Here is a 20,337-nt window from a genome sequence, read left to right as displayed (position 1 = left end):
CCAACCTGGCGTCACAGCCCACCTGCCAGTGTGGCAACTGCTGGTGGAACAGAGAAGAGGCAGCTCCCTTGTGGGGAGACAGTCGTGCCCGTGCCCGAGATGCCCACCCAGCCCTTCCATTTGTTTCCTTTGCTGACTGGGTCTCCAGCTTGTGATTCCTGCCTGCAAACTCCAGACTGCAAACTCCCTGAAGGCAAGGCCTGCTCATGTCTCATTTGACTTTGATTTCCCAGCATCTATCCTGCTCTCCAGCACACAGCAGGTCCTCAGTAAATGTTTACAGGATACAAACAATATTTTTGGGTTGCATGCGTCACATTTCTTCCAATATTAAAATTGTCCGATGGTCATACTGCTCTAGCCTCGCTCTTTGAAGCAGATTGGCAGCATAAGTGGCCCTGCTGTGTGCCATCCCACTACCTAAATCCACTCATAAGTCAGTGGGCCCCTCCCAACACTTTCACTCTGTGATTTGACCTCTCTTCGTCCTAGCAATCCCCTCCCGGATGAGGACAGCAATGTACACCTCACAGGGTCACTGGGAAGACTGCATGAGATCATAAATGTCAAGCATAACATCTAACACTTATTTTTATCACATTATGCTCAGTGCCTTTATCTCCAAGATAGCAAGAGTCTCCCCATTCTTTGTTCCCCTGTATGGTTTATTTTTGTTTTTTCAGCCATGCCCCAAGGAAGAGATTAGAATAGAAATCTCTGTATTCTGAGAATTTTCTAGGTCCCCTCCTCACAAACACGAAGCAGGCGAAGACTTTATCAGGAAGGTTTGTATTTCTTATCGAGTCGATACTGGCCCTCAAGGGGATGACTAGGGCAGATCAGAGTGCATTTAAATGAGCTCCTCTTGACAGCCACTGCATGCTCAGAATTCACTCTTTCCTGAGTGCTTTAAACCCACGAAGGAAGTATGAAGTGGCTTACAATCCTCGGGTTGGTGGCTCTCTCAGAATGCTTGGTCAAGTAAGTATGAGACACGTGACATCAGCTGTCTCTGTGGGCTCCTTCTTGCCCTCTTCTTCTCTTGCCTCTTATTCTCCTTCCAGTGCAGGGATGGGGAAGGAAATGTAATCATTCTCTGATGCTCATATAAAATTCAAGTCTCCATTTATTGATGAATAGCCATGTGTGCTGTGAGGCTGAAAGGTCTTGGGGCACGTCTGCAGAGCTGCACAATTTCAGGGGCACCAGTCACATCATGGGCTATGTGAATGGGACTCCCTAGAATTTTTCGGTGCCCAACCTGTGCAGCTGTACATGTGGTCCCACCTAGAAACAGAATTTCTTCTGTGCAATTTTCTAGGTTTTCTCTCTACTCCCTCTCTGTTTCCTTATATATGTGTCTCTGTGGCTACACCTCTGTCTCCGCATCTCTCTCTTTTAGCTCTCTGTCTCTCTGGGTGTCTCTGTGTATGCAAAACTGTGTTTCTCTCTCTTTTGACTCATTCTTGTTTCTCTACTCTCTTCGTTTCCCCACTTTATTCCCCATCTCAGCATTCATGACTTTTCTCACTTCCTGGCTTCCTCTCTCACCCCTTTCTTCTGGTTGAACCCTGGAGAGATCAGGAGGGCTACTTCTAGGCCCAGGTTTGCCACTAACAAGCAGTGTAACCAGAGCCAAGTCACAAAGTCCCTGCATTTCAGATTCCTTCCCTATAAAAGAAGATAATGATTCCCCCTCTACCGCCCTCCCAGGGCTGCCCGAGAAAGAGACATTGAGATGGCATTAGCAATAGGAAGGGCTGTCACTGTCAGGACCTGCTATATGGCAGGCGCATTATATCCACTGTCTCACTTAACACCTCCAAACATTCTATGCTAGGGAGGGTATCATCATTCCATCTTTTTTATAGATAGATAGGGAAACGGAGGCTCAGAAAGATCATAGGACCTGCCCAAGATGACACAATAGAACCTGGAATTAAACCTAGATCCACTGCCGCGGTCTTTCCTTTGCATTGGGTGTCTTTTCCTGATAATAAGATAACAATCATTAAAAAGCTTGGAAAATGCACAGTGTAATTACAGTGCAAAGTGTGACAGTCACATTATAGTAAGGAGCAGCCGATGACTGTCTCTTACTTGTTTCCCTTCCCAATGCTCGGTTGAAGAATCCCTCTGATGAAGATCAAATCCATTCGAGAAAACCTCCGGGAAAATGACATGCTGAAAGATTATCTTGAGAAATATCCTTACAGCCTGGCCTATAAGTTTCTTGATCAATATCAGGACAATGGAATATCTTTGGAACCCATGAGGAACTACCTGGATGTGAGTATGCTGGCAGGATGGAGCTCCAGAGCGCCCCCTAGGGCCCCTAGCAAGCACTGGGGCTCATGTGGGGCTGTGAGCCAGCGGGTTAGGGCTGGGGCTTCAGCAGAGAGTGGGGAACACGACCGGGGAACACGACCCGTTTCCAGAGGAGAAAGCATTCCTGCCCTCTGTTGTTGGTCCGTAGTGACTGGGCCCAGCAATGACCAGGTGCTAGATAGCATCCATTTCTGTGCCAGTGATAGTGTCACTGGGCACCCTTGAACCAAGACAGTGCTTGTTATGGGAGCTTTGCCCTTTCTGAACTAAGGCTAATCACTGAGCTAAAGGAGCCACATTGAAGGGCAATCCATGTCTGATCAAATGACAACAAAGAAAACTGCAAATCAAGTTTGACACCCTATGTAGAAGTTTAGGCCAGGCACAGTGGCTCACGCCTGTAACCCCAGCATTTTGGGAGGCCGAGGCAGGTGGATCACATGAGGTCAGAAGTTCAAGACCAGCTTGGCCAACATGGCAAAACCCCGTCTCTACTAAAAATACAAAAATTAGCCGGGCATGGTGGTGCGTGCCTGTCATCCCAGCTACTCAGGAGGCTGAGACACAAGAATCACTTGAACCCGGGAGATGGAAGTTGCAGTGAACCACGATCGCACCACTGCACTCCAGCCTGGGCAACAGAGTGAGACTCCATCTCAACAACAACAAAAAAGTTTAGCCTTTTCAGTCCCAAGAATCAAACCAATAAAAAAGTTATTGAGGCCAGATGCAGTGGCTAACTTCTGTAATCCCAACACTTTGGGAGGCCAAGGCAAGAGGATCCCTTGAGGCTAGGAATTTGAGACCAGCCTGGGCAGCATAGCAAGACCATGTCGCTACAAGAAGTTTTAAATGTTAGCTGGGTGTGGTGGTGTGCACCTATAGTTTCAGCTACTTGGGAGGGTGAGGTGGGAGAATTGCTTGAGCCCAGGAGGTCGAGGCTGTGGTGAGCTATGATCATGCCACTGCACTCCAGCCTGAGCAAAAGAGAGAGACTCTGACTCTAAAAAAAAGTTTAAGTTATTGAGTCCCTGTGGTGCGGGATGCTATGATAAACTAACAATATGGTTATTGTTACTTATATAACCAAAGGTCTCATCTCTTCTTCAAGAACTCATAGCCCACCCAGAGAAATAGGCAAAAGTAAGTAAATGTCAGATAAGAGGACCAACTGTGTGGTATTAATATTATGTGATTTGAGTTTAAAGGAAGGAAAGAGCACAGTGGCCTGGGCAACCTAGGAGGGCTGCCTGGAGGAGGAGGCACTCAGACCAGGTCTTCAAGGGTGGAAAGGATTTGGAGAGCTGTGGGGAACACTGGAGAGCTTCTCAAATGAAGGTGGTGGCTTGAGCAGAGGCTGTGTGGTGGGGCTGTTGGAAAGTGATTTCAGGAAACACGGAATGCCTGATGAGGGCAGGCACCCTGGGAACCAGGGGCATGGCCAGGATGCCAGGCCTTCCCTCACCATCCCTCCCTGGTCCTGGCAGCTGGCCTACATTAGCATCATCACCAATGGAACACCGCCTCAGGAATTCAAGGTCATTCTGGACACAGGCTTCACTGACTTGTGGGTGCCCTCCATCTACTGTGCCAGCCAAGCCTGCAGTGAGTGCTCCCTCCCCCATCTCATATCCTCCCAGCACCTCCTCTTCGGTCCCCAGCAGGCCTGACAGATGCCTACCCCTGCGTCTGCAGCTAACCACAATATCTTCAACTCTCTGCTGTCCTCCACGTTCCGGGTCTCAGGCCGGCCCATCAGCATCGCCCATGGCACCGGGCAAATGTTGGGATTTCTTGGCTATGACAATGTTAAGGTAACATGGAAACCAGAGGCAGAGGCCGGGCTGGCCTTAGGCGTGACCGTCACTTACACGGGACCAGATGCAGAAGCAGCTGGGAGTGTCATCTTTCCTAAAGTCCATCAGCAGCTGGACGCCTGCCCTGTGGCGCTGTGACCTGGGGAGATGATGCCCCCGCTGGCATGCACTCTCCTCCAGAACAGCTTCCCCAGAGAGCGGGACCATCCTGCTGGAGGTGCTTGGGTGAGGGAGGCACAAATCTGCAGCCCCTTTTCCCACAATGAGTACGAGGCTGATTTTGCTGGGCACAGGGACAGAGGTGGGTGGGTAAAAACCACCCAATTTTGTGCTCTCACACTGTGGCAGGTGCCATGCTGGACGCTTCCATTGGAATAACTTGCTTAATCCTCACAACCACCTGGCATGGCAGACTCTACTATTATCTCCGTTTTACATATGAGGGAATAGAGAGAGTGAGTGCCTTGCCCAGGGTCACACAGCTGGCAAGCAGCAGAGCTGGGAGGCGAAGCAGGACTCACATGGGTGTGGAGTATTCTCGGAAGAGGATAGAACTTGTCTGGGACCGAGGGCTACAGGCACCAGGCAGGGAAAACAGGGGTCACAGCTTCAGGGGAGCCCTGCCTCATAAATGAGTTCTTCCCATTTGTCTTCTAAAAGAAGGCGATCCTGCTCTCTATCCGTTTGTCCTCAAGTGGGAACCATGTGGTCACACTCAGAGTCTAAAAAAACTAGGGATTCCTCCCCAAAAGTGCCTGCACACACACACACACACACACACACATGCACACACATACACACATACATATGCGCACACACACATGCACGCACACACACATACACACACATATACACACACGCACACACACATACACACACATATACACACACATGCACACACATACACACACATACACACACACATGCACACACATGCACACACATACACACACATGCACACACACACGCACACACACATGCACACACACACATGCACACACACACACGCACACACACACATGCACACACACACGCACACACACACACACATACACACATACACATGCACACACACGCACACACATATACACACATATACACACATGCACGCACACACATACACACATATACACACATGCACACATGCACACACATACATACACGCATGCACACACATACACACACATATACATACACACACATATACACACACACATATACACATACACACACATACACACACATACACATACACACACACACACACACATGCATACACACACACATCTAAAGGAGCATTTCCCAGGCAGAATTTTCATAAGAACCCTAGCGGCTACATGGTGTAACGGGCTACTGTTTCCCCCAGGGGGTGAGAAAAGACCACCTTTGGAGTCCGAAATGAATTCTCTGTTTCTGTCATCAGATCATAGTGACACCAAAAAGGGGACAATCCTGCTCTCTACCCATTTGTCCTCAAGTGGGAACCATGTGGTCACACGCGGAGTCTCAACTGTAAAAAGGGAATTGGCCTCTGTGGCTAAGTTCGGACGATGTGAAGGAGGCGTTGGAGTTAGTTAGAATGATAGCCCACAGGGACCCACACTCGCTTAGGTGCCGCCCACGGCACAGTGGCCCTAGGCTTCCCCATAGAGTTAGTGCTATTTCCTCAGCCACCTGCGCCTCAGCCCAGCCCCAGCCCCAGCCCCACTTCCCAAATCTTTCCACGGAAACACCCTCCTCTCCCACAGATCGGGGACCTTGTGGACATAGGCCAGGGGTTCGGCCTGAGTGTCAAGGAGCCTGACAAGTTCATGAAATACACGGTCTTCGATGGCATCCTGGGACTGGGCTACCCCAGCCTTGGCATTGAAGAGCCACCCCTGTCTTTGATAACCTGTGGAACCAAGGCCTCCTTTCTCAGAACCTCTTTGCCTTCTATTTGAGCAGGTAAGTGTGGGCTAGACAAGCCCTTTCTCCAACTTGGCTGTAAGAAGCTTTTACTTGCATGAAAAATTACAGACTCTCTGATCCAGAAGTTTCCTTAGAGATAGTCTGGTCCAAGGAGTCAGCAAACTATATCCTGGGGGCCAAACCTGGCCCGTCACTTGTTTTTGTAAATAAAGTTTTATTGTAACAGAAGAATGTTCATTCATTTATGATTGTGGCTGCTTTTGAGCACCAATGGCAGCACTGAGCAGTGTGATAGAGATTATGCAGCCCATGAAACCTAAAATAGGGACAAACTGGCCCTTTACAGAAAGTGTGCTGACCCCTGTAGTCCAGTCCTTTCATTCAACAGATGAGGAAACAGATTCAGAAAGGGGCTCTGCACAATACTGCCCAGTCAGGTACTAGTAGTGGCAGGACTTGAACTCAGCCTCAGGACTCTCCCCCATGGCAAGTGGTCCATCTATCAGCAAGCCTCCAGTCGCTGGGCTTGGTAAAGGAAAGCTGGTCTCCTGACTGACTTAGGGTCTGGTGGAAGGTAGGGGAGAAGGAAGAAGCACAGACAACAGGACAGCCCTGTTGACAGATTGGGCCCTCCCCACAAAGGCAGTGGTTGACCCCATAGATCCATGTAGGAAGCAGGACAGTATGATGGTGGAGGCTGTGGGCTCTGGGAGACATGAGTTCAAACCCTGGCCCCACAGCATGACCTTAAGGTGTTTAACCTCTGTGAGCCTCAGGAACACTTGTACTCAATCAAAGGAGATGATTCGTTGAGCACCTACTATGTGCTGGGTACTGCTCTGTACACGTGAAGGAGACAGATAAGAAGAAGAGAAGGCAGACGAGAAATAAGTAAATAAATAAAGGAAAAAGATAACTCTGATAGCAATTGGTTCTGTAAAAGCAACAAATCAGGGCAATAGAACAGACAGGGATGAGGATGTGAGATGGGCAATGGGGAAGTCCTCCCCGAGCCGAGACCTTATCATGGGAGAGAGTCAGGCTGGAGTGACTAAGTGCCTGGAGCAAGGAAGAGCGAATGCAGAGGAGAAATGAGAGCATGCAGCGTCCAAGGACTAGCAAGGGAGCCTGTGTGGCTGGAACATGGGAGGCGGAGGCAGGGGCAAGGCTACCCTGGGGTTTTGTACTGAGTGGAGTGGAGGCCTCTGGCAGCGGGGTAAGCGGGGAAGAGACATGATCCAATTTGCAGTTTTGAAAGCTCACCTTGGGTGCCCACTGGAGGATGCCCACGGACCAGAGTGGAGGCAGAGACGCCAGGGAAGACGCTACACAGCCTCTTTAGAAGAAAGAGGTGGTAGCTTGGTCCAGGGAAGAGGAAGAACAGTGCAGGGAGTGAGGATGTGTGTGGAGGAAGAGCCAACAGGATGTGCTGACGGATTGGATGTGGAAGGAGAGGGGTCTGCAGAGCTGTTCCTCCCTCGCTGTGATTTTACCGTGAGCCCAGAACCAGCTACACAATTTGCAGGGCCCAGTGCAACATGAAAATGCAGGGCCCCTCGTTCAAAAAATGTTAAGAATTTGAAGGCTGGGCGCGGTGGCTCATGCCTGTAATCTCAGCACTTTGGGAGGCCGAGGCAGGCAGATCACAAGGTCAGGAGATGGAGACCATCCTGGCTAACACCGTGAAACCCTGTCTCTACTAAAATACAAAAATTAGCTGGGCGTGGTGGTGGGCACCTGTAGTCCCACTACTCGGGAGGCTGAGGCAGAAGAATCGCTTGAACCCGGGAGGTGGAGCTTCCAGTGAGCCGAGATTGCGCCACTGCACTCCAGCCTGGGCGGCAGAGAGACTCCATCTAAAAACAAAAAGTAAGAAGAATAGCTCCAGTTAATTTTTTGAGGGCTCTACATATGTTTTCTCATTGCAAGGCAGGTAATGTTGTCCCCATTGTACAGATAAGGGAAATTTCCTCAGATCTGTCTGGCTCCAGCACCGAGTACCAGGCACATAGTAAGCACTCTGTAAACACGTCTTGTATAAACGAATGGATGAGTAGTAAATGCCCCCACTATAGCACCTTGTGCTTCTCGGCAGGAGACACATATGGTGTCAGTATGGCTTACTTCCATTATATCAACCATAAGAGGTTAGGGTTTGCCCCTTAAATGTCTGCCTCTGTCCTCGGGGAGCCAAGGGAAGGTTTCCACGGCACAGGCTGGAGCTGGTGTCTATTAATGATTCAAACTCTTTTTTTTTTTTTTAAGACTCATCAAGTGCAGGGGTAAGAAGAGGGGAGTTAAATTCTTTTTGAGGCAGGGCTCATGCCTGTAATCCCAGCACTGTGGGAGGCCAAGGCAGGCAGATCACTTGAGGCCAGGAGTTCAAGACCAGCCTGGCCAACACAGTGAAGCCCCGTCTCTACTTAAAATACAAAAAATCAGTTGGGCATGGTGGTGCACACCTGTAATCCAGCTACTTGGGAGGCTGAGGCATGAGAGTTGCTTGAATCGGGAAGGCAGAGGTTGCAGTAAGCCGAGATCCCACCACTGCCCTCCAGATTGGATAACAGAGTGAGACCCTGTCTCAAAAAAAACAACAACAACAACAAAAAAAAACCTCTTTTTTGAGGTTCTATATTTGTAGCCTGTGCCAATAGCATGAGGATGAATTCTGATCTTCAAGGCAAAACCCTGCCCAGGCATGGTGGTGCATGCCTGTAATCCTAGCATGTGGGGAGTTGGAGGTGGGAGGGATCGCTTGAGCCCAGGAGATTGAGGCTGCAGTGAGCTATGATCATGCCACTGCACTCCAGCCTGGGCAACACAGCAAGACCCTGTCTGTAAGAAAATGAAAAATAAAATAAATGTAAGTAACAAAGCAAAATTCTGCCCCCTCCACTTTTATCCTTAACCAACTGCAGACCAAACAGATTTATAACCTTTGTTGAGAGAGAATGTGCGGAAAAAGATGGCTCTTATCAAAATTAAAATTTCTGTCTTTAAAACGTTTTCGAATTGTAGGATCTCTGTGTTGTATGGGACTTCAAAAAGATAACGGAGTATATCATTCCCAATTATCAGAGTCCTTAAGCTTGGGAGGCTTTTTATTATTCATGCACGTTGCCTGGGATTAATTTCTAATCTTCTGAAAAGAATCCCAGCCTATTCTTCTCATTATTTTTATGCTGTTTCCTAAGAAGTGAGAAGAAATTAGAGCAAGTGACTATAACGTCTATCAGCAGATTGTGTTGAGTAAATGTCCTTAGTTCTAGGTGGTGTCATTAGCCTGCAGTTTATAATTTGGGGAAAGTGAAAACATTAAAGCATATTAAGAAATAAAGCACTTTAGGAGGCTGAGGCGGGTGGATCATGAGGTCAGGAGATTGAGACCATCCCGGCTAACGAGGTGAAACCCCGTCTCTACTAAAAATACAAAAAATTAACCGGGCGTGGTGGCGGGCGCCTGTAGTCCTCGGGAGGCTGAGGCAGGAGAATGGTGTGAACCTGGGAGATGGAGCGATGGAGCTTGCAGTGAGCAGAGATCGCACCACTGCATTCCAGCCTGGGTAACAGAGCGAGACTCCATCTCAAAAAAAAAGGAAAGAAATAAAGCCCTTAAAAAAAAAAAAAAAGACAGCTCTTGGACACTTCTTGTGAGTGTAAACTGATATAGTCTTTTTGGAGATGATTTGCCCTTAAAATGTGTATGGCCAGGCCCGGTGTGGTGGCTCACGCCTGTAATCCCAGCACTTTGAGAGGCCAAAGTGGGCAGATCACCTGAGATCGGGAGTTCAAGACCAGACTGACCACCATGGAGAAACCCCATCTCTACTAAAAATACAAAATTAGCCGGGTATGGTGGCACATGCCTGTAATCCCAGCTACATGGGAGGCTGAGGCAGGAGAATCGCTTGAACCCAGGAGGCAGAGGTTGCAGTGAGCCGAGATCGCACCGCTGCATTCTGGCCTGGGCAACAAGAACGAAACTCTGTCTCAAAAAAAAACATGTGTACGGCCTTTGTCCCAGCAATTTTGCTTTCAGGATTTAGGCTAACACAAGGGTCAGAAATCCCCAGAAACATATATGAGCAGGGATATAATTTTCAGAGTCTCTTACACAAGGGAAAATCTGGAGCCTCTCAACATCTCTTAAGCAGAGTGCCCACAGCATAGGTAGACAAATCACGCAGCCATCTTTTTGGTTTTTTATCGTTTTTGTTTCTTCTTTTCCTTTTTTTTTTTTTTAATTTTTTATTTTTTAGAGTGAGAGGATCTCAATATGTTGCCAAGGCTGGTCTCAAACTCCTCAACTCAAGTTATCCTCCTGACTTGGCCTCTGAAAGTGCTGGGATTACAGGCGTGAGCCACCACACATGGCCTTTTTCTTTTTTTCTTTTATTTATGTATTTTTTTTTTTTGAGGCAAGGTCTCACTCTGTTGCCCAGGCTGAAACGCAGTGGCATGATCACAGCTCACTGCAGCATCAACTTCCCAGGTTCAAGCAATTCTCCTATCTCACCCTCCCGAGTAGCTGGGCCTACAGGCATGCACCACCAAGTCTGGCTAATTTTTTTTGTATTTTTTTGTGGAGACGATGTCTCACCATGTTGCCCAGGCTGGTCTTGAACTCATAGGCTCAAGCCATCCTTCTGCCTCAGCCTCCCAAAGTGCTGGGATTACAAGTGTGAGTCGCCACACCTGGCCTTTTTTAAAAAATATTTTTATGCCTGTAATCCCAGCACTTTGGGAGGCCAAGATGGGTGGATCACGAGGTCAGGAGATCGAGACCATCCTGGCTAACACGGTGAAACCTCGTCTCTACTAAAAATACAAAAAATTAGCCAGGCGCGGTGGCGGGCACCTGTAGTCCCAGCTACTTGGGAGGCTAAGGCGGGAGAATGGCGTGAACCTGGGAGGCAGAGCTTGCAGTGAGCTGAGATTGTGCCATTGCACTCCAGCCTGGGAGATAGAGTGAGACTCCGTCTCAAATATATATATATATACATATATTTGTTTTAATTTGTTTTTTCCTGCAGCCATCTTAAGTCACGTGACCCTGGTCTTGCTGAGCGCACATCAATGTTAGACTTCCCCCATGTGAACAGTGTGACATTGCCCATGTAAGCAAATGTCTTTGGAGACACACACGAAAGATCTAGGAGCAAAGGATCATGATGTCTGCAAGCAGCCAGGCATTTAGGGCCCAGAGCCTTCTGCCCGAGTTCAAATCCCAGCACTGAGATGTACGAGTCACACGACCTTGGAAAAGTTTGTTTCTGGGTCTCAGTGCCCTAATCTGTAAATCTGGGATAAGAATAGTCACTTCTAGTCTGGGGTAAGGGCAAGAGTAGGTATGCTAATGCTCGTAGATTTCTTCCTGGGGCATTGGAAATGTTCCGAGATTAAATCACAGTGATGCTTTTACAACTCCGTAAACATGCCAAAGACCAGTGAACTACGAATCTATGATATGTGAAACACACCTCAATAAAGCTGTTAATTTTTTTTTTTTTTTTTGAGACGGAGTCTCGCTCTGTCTCCCAGGCTGGAGTGCAGTGGCCGGATCTCAGCTCACTGCAAGCTCCGCCTCCCGGGTTTACGCCATTATCCTGCCTCAGCCTCCCGAGTAGCTGGGACTACAGGCGCCCGCCACCTCGCCTGGCTAGTTTTTTGTATTTTTTAGTAGAGACGGGGTTTCACCGTGTTAGCCAGGATGGTCTCGATCTCCTGACCTCGTGATCCGCCCGTCTCGGCCTCCCAAAGTGCTGGGATTACAGGCTTGAGCCACCGCGCCCGGCCAAAGCTGTTAAATTTTATAAACAACAACAAAAAATCACAGGAAAGAACAGTTTCTGCCTTCTAGGGCTACAGTGAGGACTCAATGAATGTATCACATAAAACATTTAGAACATGCCTGTCACCTCGTAGCATGAGCTATTTCTGTTTTAAACAACACCACACAAAGACCAAAAGATTAACAGCAGTTAGCCAAAGGATGTAACACTCATTCTATCCAAAAGGCAACTGTATGGACAATTTTTTTCTCTCATACTTCTCTGAGTTTTTTCCGTGATTACTTTTAAGATCGTGGCAAAGCTAAGCATTATTCTATAAAAGAGAGAGAAAGACCCGCAAGAGAGAGAAGGCTATATCTTTGCTGGGGTTGCCTGGGTTCCTGCTGGAGTGAAATGTTCCCCAGAGAAAAAAGGCCATCAGGAAGCGGACTATCAGTGGAGGACTGACGCCTACTGGCCAAGGCGGATATTACATGCATGCATGCACTGGCGCACACTCCGCGTGGTGGTCCTAGACCCGCCCATTGGTTCCATCTACTTGAACAGTTACTTGGCAACACGAAACCACTGTAATATAAACTCTTCTACCTTTAGACCTGCGAATTCCACTTTGAGAAATACATCTCACATTAGTAAATATATGTTTATTATTATTAGTTATAAAATATGTATTGGCTACAAAGATTTTCCCAGGGAATCAATTACCAGTGAAAGATGGAAGCTGCCCCAGATTCTAACAGCAGGAAATTATCAGTAGGAAGAAATCTGCTCCTGGCTCTTTTTCTTTTATTTATTTATTTATTTTTTTGAGACAGGGTCTTGCTCTGTCGCCCAGGCTGGAGTGCAGTCCACAATCTCGGCTCACTGCAACCTCTGGCTCCTGGGTTCAAGAGATTCTCCTGCCTCAGCCTCCCAAGTAGCTGGGACTACAGGCACGCATCACCATGCCAGGCTAATTTTTGTGGGTTTGTTTTGTTTTGTTTTGAGACGGAGTCTCGCACTGTCACCCGGGCTGGAGTGCAATGGCGTGATCTCCATCTCAGCTCACTGCAACCTCCACCTCCCGGGTTTAAGCGATTCTCCTGCCTCAGCCTCCCAAGTAGCTGGGATTACAGGCGCTCACCACCATGCCCACATAATTTTTTGTATTTTTAGTAGAGATGGAGTTTCCTATGTTGGCCAGGTTGGTCTCAAACTCCTGACTTCGTGATCTGCCTGCCTCGGCCTCCCAAAGTGCGGGGATTACAGGCATGAGCCACCATGCCCCACCTGCTCCTCGCTCTTAAAGTGATGAGCATGGACAATATCTGCCCATCCATCTAAAGAAAAGCACAGACTATTTTTATGGATACACAATTTTGATATATTGCAAAAATGTGTTGTATAGAACAGAATACAATGAAAAATTAGCTGCCTGAGTTTTTATTGCAAAGGTTATATGAACTATAGAATACAGTTTTACAATAAATATCATATTTCCTAGAGAAAGTCTACATTTAATGTTATCTTCTAAATAAATACTATGACTTTTAAATGTTTCCAATGGTTAGATGCTTATATATTTGGCTATTTAAAAATATTTCCTAGGTAGACAATGTTTTACTTTAAGGGCTATTCATTTACTTTTTAAAGTTTTTAAATTTGTTTCTTGTTGAGACGGGGTCTCACTTGTCGCCCAGGCTGCAGTGCAGTTGCACAATCATGGCTCGCTGCAGCCACAACCTCCTGGGCTCAAGCCATCCTTCCACCTCAGCCTCCCAAGAACCTGGAACTACAGGCACACACCACCATGCCCCACTAATTTTTAAATTTTTTTGTAGAGATGGCGGTCTTGCTATGTTTCCCAAGGTGGTCTACAACTCCTGGGCTTAAGCAATCCCCCTACCTTGGCCTCCCAAAGTGCTGGGATTATAGGCGTGAGCCACTGCACCCAGCAAGATCTAATAATAAGAATGTAGCTGGGCGCAGTGGCTCACGCCTGTAATCCCAGCACTTTGGGAGGCTGAGGTGGGTGGATTTCCTGAAGTCAGGAGTTCGAGACCAGCCTGGTCAACATGGCAAAACCCCATCTCTACTAATAATACAAAAATTAGCTGGGTATGGTGGCGGAAGCCTGTAATCCCAGCTACTCCGGAGGCTGAGGCAGGAGAATTGCTTGAACCCAAGAGGTAGAGGTTGAAGTGAGCTGAGATCGCACCATTGCACTCCAGCCTGGGCGACAAGAGCGAAACTCAGTATCAAAAAAATGTTAAAACGTATGTAGATACATAATGGATAAACAATGGAAAAGATAAAATGCAAACTAAAAACATGAAGTCTCAAAACAATAAAAAATAAGAATGTAGATACATAATGGATGAACAACGGAAAAGATAAAATGCAAACTAAAAATAAAGTTGACTTGCCTATAAAAAGAAAAAAAGAAAGAAAAGAAAAGCACAGCTCAAATCATGAGTAACAAGCACTCTCCCTCCCTCACCTCCTTCCAGTCTCCACTCACATGGCCCCTCCAGGGTGGGGCCCTCTGTTGTCCCTCTATCTAAAATATCAACCCTCCTGACACTCCCCATCTTCTTCCTTACTGTAGTTTCCTTCTGGCTTCACAGAATCACACACTATAATTTGCTTATTTATCTTGTTGGTTATCTGTCTCCTTCCCTGGTGTGTAAACTCATGAGGGCAAAGATTTGGGTCTGTCCTGTTCCTTGATGAATCCTCTGTGCCTAAAATAATAGCTGCTCAATAAATACTTTTGGAATGAACATCAGGTGAACTCAATGTTAAGAAAACCCAACGTCGTAGGTGGACGCTGAGTGCAACTCCGCAAAAGCAGGAAGCGTGAACATTGCCGCCTGCATGAGTGTGCTCAGGCTGCCACAACAAATACGGCAGACGCGGTGGCTTAAACAACAGAAATCGCTGGGCATGGTGGCTCATGCCTGTAATCCCAGCATTGGGAGGTTGAAGCAGGAGGACTGCTTGCATCCAGGAGTTCAAGACCAGCCTGGGCAACATAGTGAGACCCCATCTCTACAGAAAATCAAAAATTTGCCAAGCGTGGTGGTGCATGCCTGTAGTCCCAGCTACTCAGGAGACTGAGGTGGGAGGGTTGTTTGAGCCTTCGAGGTTGAGGCTACAGTGAGCCATGATTGCACCACTGCACTCAGCCTGGGCGACAGAGTAAGACTCTGTCTCAAATAAAACAAAACAAAACACCAAAGAAAACCCAGAAATCTATGTTCTCACAATGCTGGGGTCTAGAAGCCCAAGCTCAAGGTATTGGTAGGGTTGTTCCTTCCGAGGCCTCCTTCCTTGCTAGTACATGGCTATCTTCTTCCAGTGTCTTCACAAGGTCTTTGTGTATGTTTGTGTCTTAATCTCATCCTCTTATAAGGACACCACTTATATTGGATTAGGGCCCACCCTGATGACCTCATGTAACCTGGTGTTTTCTGTTTTGTTTTTTTTTTTTGAGGTGGAGTCTTGTTCTGTTGTCCAGGCTGGAGTGCAGTGCTGTGATCTCGGCTCACTGCAACCTCCAACTCCAACTCCAATTCAGCCTCCCCAGTAGCTGGGATTGCAGGTGCCCACCACCATGTCCGCCACCATGGCTGGCTAATTTTTGTATTTTTAGTAGAGACAGGGTTTCACCATGTTGGCCAGGCTGGTCTCGAACTCCTGACCTCAGGTGATCCACCCGCCTCGGCCTCCCAAAGTTCTGGGATTACAGGTGTGAGCCACCTCACCCGGCCCTCATTTAACCTTAATCACCGTTTTAAAGACCCTGTCTCCAAATACAGTCACATTCTGAGGTACTGGGGGTCAGGGCTGTTATATGTAAAAATGGTTATTTAGAAATAGAATGCTTGCTCCCCGGTGCTGCAAAGAAATGGTACTTGAACATAAATTTAATTCTCTCAGCAAGGCCGTTTTTACTTTCTGCAGAAAGGGTGCTCCTCGCAGATGGAACAATGGCAAGAGCACACCTGAACAAAGGAGGGAAGCAATTTTTATCCCTTACACAGTTTGTCCCTGCTACTGTGTCCTGTCTTCATTGGCTGGAGCCAGACCGCACGATCTAAACTAAAATCCGATTGGCTAACAGCTTAAAACTTTTCTAAATAGATAAAAGTAATGGAAAAATAAAGGAAAAGAGGAAGTTGCTTATGCCAAAGAGGGAAGAGGAATAGGCTGTGAGCTGGAACATGCCTGTGAGCATGTCTAGCACAAATAGACTGGTTAAGGTACAAGGACGTAGAATGTACCACTTGCCTGTGAGCATGTCTAACAGCTACATAGGACAGGGCCCAGCAAAGAGTTATTAGCATAAAGTACAGAGGCTTGAAGGAAGTTAGTTTTTGAAAGAAACTGTTATTTTTAACACTTATGATTTATTCTTTAACAAGAAGGGAAACTTTGAAGAGGAACTTTTTACTTTCTACAAGGACTTCAATGTATGAATTTTAGTGGGGACATAGTTCAGCCCATAACAAGAAACACAAAAAGTGCTGGAATGTGTTTAAAGAACACGGGACAATTTAAGCATGAAAATAAATGGCAATAGTGGGTTATAACTCACTGACCAAAGCAGAAATCTTTGACACCACACTGATCAAGAAATACAAACAGATAGACAGATAAATAAATAGATAGGATGAAGAAAAGCTCTTCCTTGCCATAGAATGCCAAGTAAAAATGTAAAAGAAATGATAGAATCAGAAAGTCACCCCTAGGCTGGGCGTGGTGGCCACGCCCATAATCCCAACACCTTGGGAGGCCGAGGCAGGCAGATCACTTGATGTCAGGAGTTTGAGACCAGTCTGACCAACATGGAGAAACTCTGGCTCTGCTAAAAATACAAAAATTATGCCAGGTGCAGTGGCTCACACCTATAATGCCAGCAGTTTGGGAGGCCGAGGAGGGCGGATCACCTGAGTTCAGGAGTTCAAGACCAGCCTGGCCAACATGGTGAAACCCCATCTCTACTAAAAATATAAAAATTTGCTACTAAAAATGCAAAAATTAGCTGCTTGAACCCGGGAGGTGGAGGTTGCAGTGAGGCGAGATCACGTCATTGCACTCTAGCCTGGGCAACAAGAGAGAAACTCCATCTCAATAAATAAACAAATAAATAAAAATAAAAAAATTAGCTGGGTGTGGTGGCATGCACCTGTAATCCCAGCGACTGGGGTCGCTGAGGCATGAGAATTGCTTGAACTGGGGAGGCGGAGGTTGCAGTGAGCCAAGATTGTGCCACTGCACTCCAGCCTGAGCAACAGAGTGAGACTCACTCTCAAAAAATAATAATAATAAAGAAAGAATACATCAAACAAACCCTAGTTGAGGGACATTCTGCAAAGCAACTGGCCTCTACTCTTCAAAAGTATCAACGTGATGAATGAAAAAGGCAGAGGGAGGGACTGTTCAAGACCAAAGGACACCCGGGAGACCTGGAACCCAAAAGAATGTGCGATCCTGGATTGAGTTGTGGATCAGAATATAAAAATCATGAAAAAGAGCCATTTTAGGACAACTGGTGAAATCTGAATATGTGCTGTGTATTAGATAATAGTATCGCATCAATGTTAGATTTACTGCACGTGGTCTTTTTGACATCGTCCACGTAAGCAAATGTCTTTAGAAACACACACTAAAGATTTAGGAGCAAAGGATCGTGATGTCTGCAATTGACTCAAATCATTCAGCCAAAATGATAATAATACACATGTATGCATGTGTATGGAGAAAGAGAGTAAATTCTGTAAAATGTCAATAAGTGAATCTAAAAACAATTATAATAATAATGATGAATCTGAGTGAAATATATTTGGGAATTTGTAGGGAGTGGGGGTTGTTTGTTTTGAAGAGGGAGTTTCGCTCAGTCGCCCAGGTTGGAGTGCAGTGGTGCCATCCTGGCTCACTGCCACCTCTGCCTCCCAGGTTCAAGCATTCTCCCATCTCAGCCTCCCTAGTAGTTGGGATCACAAGCATGAACCACCACGCCCGGCTAATTTTTTCTATTTTTAGTAGAGATAGGGTTTTGCCATGTTGGCCAGGCTGGTCTCCAACTCCTGACCTCAGGTGATCTGCCCTCCTCAGCCTCCGAAATATATGGGAATTTGTTACACTATTCTGGCACTTTTTCTGTAGATTTAAAAGATTTTCTTGGCTGGGCGCGGTGGCTCAAGCCTGTAATCCCAGCACTTTGGGAGGCCGAGACGGGCGGATCACGAGGTCAGGAGATCAAGACCATCCCAACATGGGCTAACATGGTGAAACCCCGTCTCCACTAAAAAAAAATACAAAAAACTAGCCGGGCGAGGTGGCGGGCGCCTGTAGTCTCAGCTACTCGGGAGGCTGAGGCAGGAGAATGGCGTGAACCCGGGAGGCGGAGCTTGCAGTGAGCTGAGATCCGGCCACTGCACTCCAGCCTGGGCGACAGAGCGAGACTCCATCTCAAAAAAAAAAAAAAAAAAAAAAAAAAAAAAAAAGATTTTCTTTTGTTATTGTTGAGACACAGTTTCACTCAGGTTGCCCAGGCTGGAGTACAGTGACACAGTTATGGCTCAAGGCAACCTCGACCTCCTGGGCTCAGGTGATTCTACACCTCAGCCTTCTGAGTAGCTGGGACTACAGGCGTGCGCCACCATGCCCGGCTAATTTTTTCTATTTTTAGTGGAAACAGAGTTTCACCATGTTGCCCAGGCTGGTCTCAAACTCCTGGACTCAAGCAATCCACCCACCTTGGCCTCCCAAAGTGCTGTGATTATAGGAGTAAGCCACCGCACCTGGCTCTCCTTCCCATTTTCACATACCTCTGTGCTCTGTGCCAGACTAGGGTGGGTGCCGGAGGGAAAGGATAAGACCCTGCCCCTGCCCTCGTGCACAGGGTGGACTGCAGGTAGTCACACACCATCTGCTGGGTGCTGAGGGGCAAGACGGCCGCAGGACATGGGAGGAAGGTACAGGGGAGCAGGGTCTAAAGGGGAGCATTAGCAGGGGCCCTCCTCCTCCTCCTCTCTCCTGCCTTCCACCAGGATCTCCCCTTGCTCTGAGGCTGAGAGACTGGCCCACAGGCTCCAGGGCCCTCCACCTTCAGCCCCAGCTCGGGTCCTGGCAGTGCTGGTCCCTCCCTGTGCTCCTTTTGATTTTCCACTGCTGTTGACTCCCGGTGCCTCAACATCGCTTTGGGGGTCCTTTACCCTTGCCCACCCCTTCACTAAATCTCTTCAAACCTCTAGGTGGGCCACCTGCTTCCGCAAGGACCCTGACACTCTAGGTAATGACAGAGAAACGCATTCAAAGGGAACAGCCTGTGCCAAGGCTCAGAGCCAGGGAAGGACATGGCCCAGTGGGAGAATTCAGATGGCCCAGGGCAGAAGGGCAGGAAGGGAAGCTGTTCCAGCCCAGGTCACAGCTCTCAGCATTGAAACTGAGAACTCTGACACCTCCCACCTGAGCCCCACATCCACCACCCCCAGAGGATGCATTGGCCAGGGCCTGCCTACAGCCTTACCTGAGCCCGTCCTGGAGCATGGACTGGGACAGAGGAGCAGGCTCAGGGCTCCACCATGGATGACCCAGGCACACCCCTTGCTGAGGTCGAAAACAGGAGGCTTGTGCTCCTCCTCCACAGTGGTGTGATTTTGGAGCCTCCAGCCTGGTCCAGAAGCTCCTCTACCTTTTCTTTTTTCTTTTTTTTTTTTTTTTGGTGTGTGTGAGACAAAGTCTCATTCTGTCGCCCAGGCTGGAGTGCAGTGGCGCAATCTCGGTTCACCGCAACCTCCCGAGTTCAAGTGGTTCTCTTGCCTCAGCCTCCTGAGTAGCTGGGATTATAGGCACGAGCCACCATGCCCGGATAATTTTTATAGTTTTAGTAGAGACGGGGTTTCACCATGTTGGTCAGGCTGGTCTTGAACTCCTGACCTCATGATCCGGCCACCTTGGCCTCCCAAAGTGCTGGGATTACAGGTGTGAGCCACCATGCCCAGCCCTCCTCTACCTTTGCTAGCAATGAAAACTTCATACCTGACAGTCAACCTGGATGCTTAATGCTCAACCATTCCCTCAACATCTACACTGCCCCAGGTCCAGATCCTTGTAAAAATGAGATGTTCCCCTAGGAAGGAGGAACACACTCCTGGGTTGATTTCAGCCTCCAGATACCAAGACAGTTTAAATGCCTCCTCCTCCACGATGGCTTCCCATATGTCCCCTGGAAGTGAGCTCCTTTTCCTGAATGACCCATAGCACTCTGTCCCTTTCATACCCTTCTTAGTGTCTGCCCTAGTTAATAATTTCTGTTTTCTGCTTTTTATTACAGTGACTGAGGTGTGGGTCTTACTACTCCCACTCAGATGTAAACCCACTGAGGGCAAAACTCATTGCTGATTCATCCCTATCAAGCCTACTTCCTGGCATGTGGAACGAATGAATGAGTGAATGAGAAGACGAACAAGGCAAAGGGCTCATGAGCCTGGCCAGTA

At 47.6% G+C, this 20,337-nt stretch overlaps 1 protein-coding gene across 1 annotated transcript; it reads left to right on the top strand.

Annotated features, from left to right (window-relative positions):
- Positions 1 to 928: 928 nt before the first annotated feature.
- On the top strand, positions 929 to 19,430 carry LOC126936414 (pepsin F-like). Its single transcript, XM_050759215.1, is given in 8 exon segments — positions 929 to 981; positions 2,130 to 2,289; positions 3,816 to 3,933; positions 4,024 to 4,142; positions 5,894 to 6,014; positions 6,017 to 6,092; positions 19,093 to 19,130; positions 19,333 to 19,430. Coding segments are annotated over 8 exon segments (783 nt in total).
- Positions 19,431 to 20,337: the final 907 nt, after the last annotated feature.

The sequence above is a fragment of the Macaca thibetana genome, chromosome 14, assembly GCF_024542745.1.
Source record: "Macaca thibetana thibetana isolate TM-01 chromosome 14, ASM2454274v1, whole genome shotgun sequence".
Classification (NCBI taxonomy): domain Eukaryota; kingdom Metazoa; phylum Chordata; class Mammalia; order Primates; family Cercopithecidae; genus Macaca; species Macaca thibetana.
The sequence above is the reverse complement of the archived record's forward strand: the minus strand, read 5'-3'. Positions and strand labels throughout refer to the sequence as shown.